Source organism: Protomyctophum parallelum (assembly GCF_964188405.1).
Source record: "Protomyctophum parallelum genome assembly, chromosome: 8".
Taxonomy (NCBI): domain Eukaryota; kingdom Metazoa; phylum Chordata; class Actinopteri; order Myctophiformes; family Myctophidae; genus Protomyctophum; species Protomyctophum parallelum.
The window spans coordinates 37,990,633-37,997,747 of NC_139703.1; the positions used below are offsets into that span (position 1 = coordinate 37,990,633).

The window sequence follows — 7,115 nt, forward strand, 5'->3', positions numbered from 1 at the left end:
ACAGTCGACGCCAGCGTCCTCACTTCCAACATTCACACACCAATGGTGGCGAGCTCAGCTCACACCGACCGACTCATTGGAGGCAATGTAGGGTTCAGTGTCTTGCCCAAGGACACTTCGACATGTGGACAGGAGGAGGAGGAGCCGGGATTCGAACCGCCGACCCAGGGATCATTGGACGACCTGCTCTACCTCCTGAGCCACAGCCGCCCAGCAAGCCCATTTGATGAGGCCAATTTCAGAGTCATATAGACTTCAATGGCTCCGCCCACTACCAAGTATCTGATGATGACATTATGAGGATGATGATGCACTAGTGGCCCACATGACGTCATAGTAACATATCTTGCCATTGACTTGAATGGGAGACAAACAAACGCACAAAGCTACATGTTGGAGCGGTTTAATATAGCACCGCTCAAAAATGACAGTGATGGATTGGGATTAGTGCATGGCATGCACACACACACACACGCGCGCGCACACACACACATACACACACGCTCACACTCGGTGGATCTTTGAGCAGTATAGCCGCTTGTGCCCTCCAATCAGCGAAGAGTCTAGGGCGGCACCATAGTCATGATGACGTCATCACGTGTCTATAAGGAGGTAACCGGCGGTGGTTTGAGTGAACTTGGGTTTGTTTTACGGACTCTAGAACCAGCCGACGGCACCAACCCGCTGCGTATCCATGTCCAGTCAATCCAAGCTGCTGCTGTCCAAACAACTGGGGGAGATGACCAAGACCCCCTTGGAGGGCTTCTCCGCCGGCCTCATCGACGACGACATCTACAACTGGGAGGTGGTCATCATCGGGCCCAAGGACACGCTGTACGAGGGCGGCTTCTTCAAGGCCCACCTCACCTTCCCCCAGGACTACCCCAACAAGCCGCCCCGCATGACCTTCATCACGGACATCTGGCACCCCAACGTGGGCAAGGACGGCAACGTCTGCATCTCCATCCTCCACGAGCCGGGCGAGGACCAGTACGGCTACGAGCGGCCCGAGGAGCGCTGGCTGCCCGTGCACACGGTGGAGACCATCATGATCAGCGTCATCTCCATGCTGGCCGACCCCAACGGGGACTCGCCCGCCAACGTGGACGCCGGGAAGGAGTGGAGGAACGACCCGCTGGGGGAGTTCAAGAAGAAGGTCTCGCGCTGCGTGCGGAAGAGTCAGGAGTCGTTTGACTGAAGGTTCCCCTCTTTAACCAAGGACTGGAGGAAGAGTCAGGAGTCGTTTGACTGAAGGTTCCCCTCTATAACCAAGGACTGGAGGAAGAGTCAGGAGTCGTTCGACTGAAGGTTCCCCTCTATAACCAAGGACTGGAGGAAGAGTCAGGAGTCGTTTGACTGAAGGTTCCCCTCTTTGGGAGGATTAAAATTAAGGCAGGTAAGACAGTTCATGTCTTACCTGCCTTAATTGTAATCCTTCAAAGTGTACAAGGGGGACTGACTCTACAGAGATTGGTATGAAGCTGTGGTTGGCCCCGCAAATCTCAGAGCATTGCCCGAAAAAATACTCCGGAGCGGGATGTAAGGAAGGCTGTTTGATTTAGGCGGAGCGGGATGTAAGGAAGGCTGTTTGATTTAGGCGGCCAGGGACCGCGTCTACTTTTACGCCCAGGGCTGGGACGGCTCATCGCAAATCTTGCCCTTCCACCACTCCCCAACCTCATGAGCGATAACACCCCCCCCCCCCACCGTCCCCCCCCCCCCCCAACACGAACCCTAGCAACCCTATTCTCGCGCATGTGAATATCCGGCGAGAATATAGACGAATATTTGACGAACATTCCGTGAAAATATAGCGCATCTAACGACCCAGCGGTGTGTCAGGTTGCGATACACTGTGAGTTTGTGGATGGGGCGATTTTTCACTTATTTGATGAACAGTGAATTATGTAAGGTTTTTGGGGAATAGGAATTTGAACGGGTTGTGCTGAAGTCCCAACAAGTTGAAGAATTAAGATGCCTATACTTAACCAGAACACATCGTGTTAACTAACTCGAGACCGTTTCAAGTCCATGTTTTACAGCCGAAAACATCAAATGCCAGCGGTGTTCTCGAACGAACACAACCCGATCAATTTGTTCAGAGATGCAGCATTCAGGTCGGACGACAGCACAACATGGCCATATGGCTGCTTGTTTGAAAGGAAATTTCTGCCTTACGTCGGCTCCAGGTCATCTTTATTAGAGATGGGAACTTCTGATGAAACTGAAGAGTCTGTGATGTCTCCATGCCATAAAGAGAAGAGAAAATGTTTGAGAGAAATCGCATCCCCCCCATCACCACTCATAACTCTTAACTTTCATTTATGAGCCTTTTTTGAATATATTGCTAAATGTCAAGATTATGTTATTATTATGTTATTATTTTTTACTTATAATTTCAGATGATTAGCCTTTTATTTCTATGCACTTGGGGGGGCTTTGAATCTGTTAAGAACAACACCAACCATGATTACCTATTTTTATTCAGACATTCTCAATATGGAACGGCACGGAATAACTGGAACTACGTGCTATGACTCTTGTTAGGACCACAACGTCCCCTGGACCTTTTTTGTGTTATCCTTTTAGCCCTGTGTTATCCTTTTATCTTTCTCAAATCTGCCCCGAGTATTCAACATCATGATCTGAGACATTTTACTGTAGAGATCAATTAAGTTATGGGCATCTTTTTTTTATACCACACAGTGTATCTTTTTTTAAATTGAAATGAAGTGAATGAAACGTTTGCTGGTTTAGTTTTTGAAAAGGCTATTTTAATTTAGTTATTTGTTTTGACGTGTTTTTATTGTAGGCCTAAGAAAAGGTCAGAAATTATGGTGTGCAATAAAAACACAAGAAACTATAACCGTCATACGCTCTAAACATTTTTGTTCATAAATTGAAACATGTGCAGATATATGGGGAGAGGGAAGAGGCACAGAGGCAAAGCACCTTCCGGTATTAAGACATGCGAATCCCTAGACTCCTTCAAAACTGCTCTCAAAGGGCACCTACGGACGGCTCCACTTCGAAACTGGCCCCCGTAAAATCTGAATCCCCCCCCCACCCCTGTATATGTTTCTTTTCCCTTTTTACCTATGATGATTTCCTGTTTTGACTATATAGTTGTGTATATTCATTCATGCGTCTCTAAATGTTTTAGATGAATTGAAATTGGTGGGCCCTGTTGTAAACAAGTGTAATGCTTTATGGTGTCGTCCACTCACAGTTAACACTTTTTGTATCTAGTTGTACTTGTTTTGAGTGTTTGTCCTAACACGAACATTGTGTAAATTCTCATTGGCCGGAATGAGATGATGCATGATGATAAGAGTGCCCCCGACTTCACACAGGTGTGATTAGTATGTCTATATGTTCAATGGTGCCGCCCTGGAGAAGGGCCAAGAATAAGGTGAATACAAACACGGCCATTTTGGAACTCTTCCTACTCCCCGGCCTCTTCCCTAGTAAGGAACCGGTTCCCCCATATTATTCCCCCTTGACTGAGTGTGCAAATGGAACCAAATGGACCCATAAAGGGTCCCTTTGATTCCATTTGTACACTCGCAGAGTTACATATCCGTTCTGGGCCATTTGAAACCCACTCGAGGACACTTTCACTGTGTTTCCAGTGAACCAACTGGATGTGCAATAGCAGCACCCTGACTGTGACCAGAATCGTACAGAGCCTTCATTAGTATAATCAGTAACACCTGTGAAGGAAATAGGAAAGGGGCCCGGAAGCAAGGTATATGAAATGGAGGTATTCAAGGTCACCAATGTCATTTTCGCTATAACGTAATTCCAGACGGCAGAGATCGTCGCACCAATGTGGAGCCAAACTGCACCCAGAAGTTCGCCAGAATGCACTGGAGTCAGTGACCAGCTCATGAACAAACACTATTTCTGAATGACAGATCTTTTGTAAAGTAATTGCTTCTGTAAAACAACAGAAGACATATAACACATTATTGTCTGCTGTGTTGCTTTTCGATGTGTACACTGTAATTTTACAGAGGTATCTAAAGAGCAAAAAGTACGTTTCTGAACGTGCCAAGTATCACGAGACTGTCCACCGTTTCCTGTCTGGCAGTCAAATCTCACGATACCCCCGGAACAGAAACGATACCTGTGGCTGTTTAAATCCTCAAATGAAATGATGTAGTGTGCACATCGAAAAGCACATGATTAGAAAACAAACTGTGATGTGTCTTCTTTTATATGCCTGAACCGATTATATGACAAAGGTCTCATCGTTCAGAAATAAATAATGTTTGTTATGAGCTGGTCCAGCCGGCTCCATTCACTGCGTTGTCAAATCAAATCATCACCAATGCCATTCGGCCAATCACATTTGGGGTTGTCTTCACATTTCTGCTCTCACTTTTATCTACAATATGTACTTTGCTCAGCCAATGAAAATCATCGCCATGGGGGTGATCAGCCAATCACAAGCCAATGTTTGTGTTCACACAAACCCGAAAAGCTGGGCATAGGAGGGGCTAGCTCTCCTCAAAAATGTAAACCCAATGGGAACCTGTTTATTTTTGGTTCTTAGTCCATGAGCCAGAGCTCCAAAATTGGTGGGAAAAACTAGACCTATATTAAATTGATTATAGGATCAATACAAGTAAATTAATACATGATAACCCTTCCACAGTAGTAGCTTTTTCATATTTTTGATTATAATGCCTCATTTACATATTTAAAAATGTAAAATTTGAAATACAATAAATCATTGTCTTCGTGTAAGTACTCAACTTTGGAAGTTTCATGGTGATAACAATCTAATATAGGTATAGTTTTGCACACTCAATTCATAATCAACGTTCCAATTTTGGAGCTCTGGCTCATGGACTAAAAACCAAAAATAACTGAACCGGTTCCCACTGGGAACCAACCCCAAGGTGCCTCCTTGGGGCACAGATCTCTGCCAGGCCGGGTTGTCCACCCATGCAGGGCTGTTATCAGTCATGGTGTGTAGCCATAAGGAAGTACAGTATAATGAGAGCTGCAGGACAGTGAGCGAGAGCTGGAAGAACAGGTCAGGGGACACTGGCTGACTATAGGACTATAAACACTACTATAATTAACAAATAAATAAAAACAGACCTATGAACGGCTATTTAACACGTCATTGATTAGTTTGATTAACTGTTATAATTAAAGACATCTTCAGTAGTGTTAGATAACAGTAATATTGAGCTGCTAGGGAGGCACTAGGTGTTTATATGAAAACTCCTAAAATAGTAAATTAAAAACAGCTCCAAAACATACAAAATATATAATGAAACAGGTCGTTGACATACTACGTCCTAGTATTTGCATACCATTAACACAGCACAGCCGTATTTGCATAGTGCCTGTTATCTTGTCCATACATCAGCATACATACATATACATACATCCTTTACTATTTTTTACAAAATATTATGGAGATTTTATTTATTTTATAGTTATTACTATAGTCCTAATAAACCCCAGGAAATTACATCTGGCCACAAATAAATCACAGGATCTACTGAATGTGAACTTGTGAAGGTAGCCTACTGGGGGGAAGCCACACTGTGTGTCATATAGGCTCAATGTCACTTTGACACATTCAGTAGAACTCGTGATGTTTTGTGGCCAGATGAAATTTCATGGGGTTTATTAGGACTATAGTAAATATTAAAAAATAAATCGCTATAAAATGTTGTAAAAAAAAATACATAACTAGATAAAGTGCCAATCGGCACAGGTCTCCACCAGGATTCTTCCTCAGCCTAGTGGGAATATGCGTGCACAGTTTCATCGCAATCGGACGCTGCGTTGAGGAGTTGTGGCCATTTGCTACTCCTGAAAACTGTAGGAGCCAATCGTGGCCAATCAGGATGGAATATGAGAAATCAAACAACCCTGTCTTGATCACATGACTATGGAGATCATGTGTACCGATTTGCGTGAAATTTGGATAAAATGTGAAGGAGTAATAATAGAAAATGTGTTTTACATATGTCGGCCTCCTGGTGGCGCTATAAAGAGCAGATGTGAAAAATTCCAGGCAAAGGTTTTTCCTTGGCCTCTAGGGAGTTGGCATACAAAGTTATCCACAGATCCGTGCAGTTAGAGGTAAAAACACTTTTGGGCTGAGTTGTAATTGTTCATGTGGCATTTCGTCCTGGGCCTAGTGGGAATGTGGGTGCACAATTTCACGGAAATCACGCGATGTGTTCATGATTTGCAGCATTTTGTTTGAAACTGAGCACTCCTGTGAATTTTGCAAGCCAATCTTAACCAATCAGGATGGAGTCTGAGAAATCTGAAAGACCGGTTTGGTTGAATGGCTCTAGAGAGTGTACCAATTTGCGTGATGTTTGGACAAAATCTGTAGGTGTACTGTGCAAAAACTTGTTTTGCACAAAGCGGCCTCCTGGTGGCGCTATAACAGGCCGTTCTGGAAAGTTTGGGGCAGAGGTTCATGGTTGGCATCCAGGGAGTGTGTGTGCAAAATTTGGCATCGACCGGGTTAACGGTGGCCGAGATTAGCTGCTCACGGACGGACACACGGACGGACACACGGACGGACGGAGTGCAAAACATACTCTCCCCCATGCCTTCGGCTGGTGGAGACAATTAGCCCCATGCTCGAATGCCCCCCAAAACGAAAGAAAGCAGCAAATGAAAAAAGAAAAACTAATCTTTTATTTTCTCTAATAACATAAAATATGAACCTTGGTTGTAAAAAACTAAAGTTGTCCTTTAAGCAGCTAATTAATCATTACAATAATCAAATAGGGGGTTTGCCGGATGACCTTTACCCATTTAGACCTGAGGACGATTCTACAAATGTCTTGTAAGTCCTGATAGTTTTATGGAAAACCTCATGTTGTCGTTCTCAAACATTTTCACGCCTAAAAATATATGTATTTGCCTGCCAACCCCCATGTGAAAATATGCTGTTCCAGGGACCCCCCCAGAAGCAAAGATTTGAGTTAAAAACGTTCGCTCTGAAAGAATATATATTCAAAGACTTGAAACAATTTTCACGATTTTTCAAAAATAGCAGATCTACAAGCTCGTAGCGCGGCACTCGGTGCCACGCTATGAGCTTGTAGATCTGCTATTTTTTTTAA

At 44.2% G+C, this 7,115-nt stretch overlaps 1 protein-coding gene across 1 annotated transcript; it reads left to right on the top strand.

Annotated features, from left to right (window-relative positions):
• Nucleotides 1-694: 694 nt before the first annotated feature.
• On the top strand, nt 695-1,198 carry LOC310863852 (ubiquitin-conjugating enzyme E2 G1-like; the record flags this gene model as incomplete). The annotated part of the gene is made up of 1 exon (XM_083772352.1): nt 695-1,198. One exon carries the CDS (start codon nt 695-697, stop codon nt 1,196-1,198), a length of 504 nt encoding a protein of 167 aa, XP_083628478.1.
• Nucleotides 1,199-7,115: the final 5,917 nt, after the last annotated feature.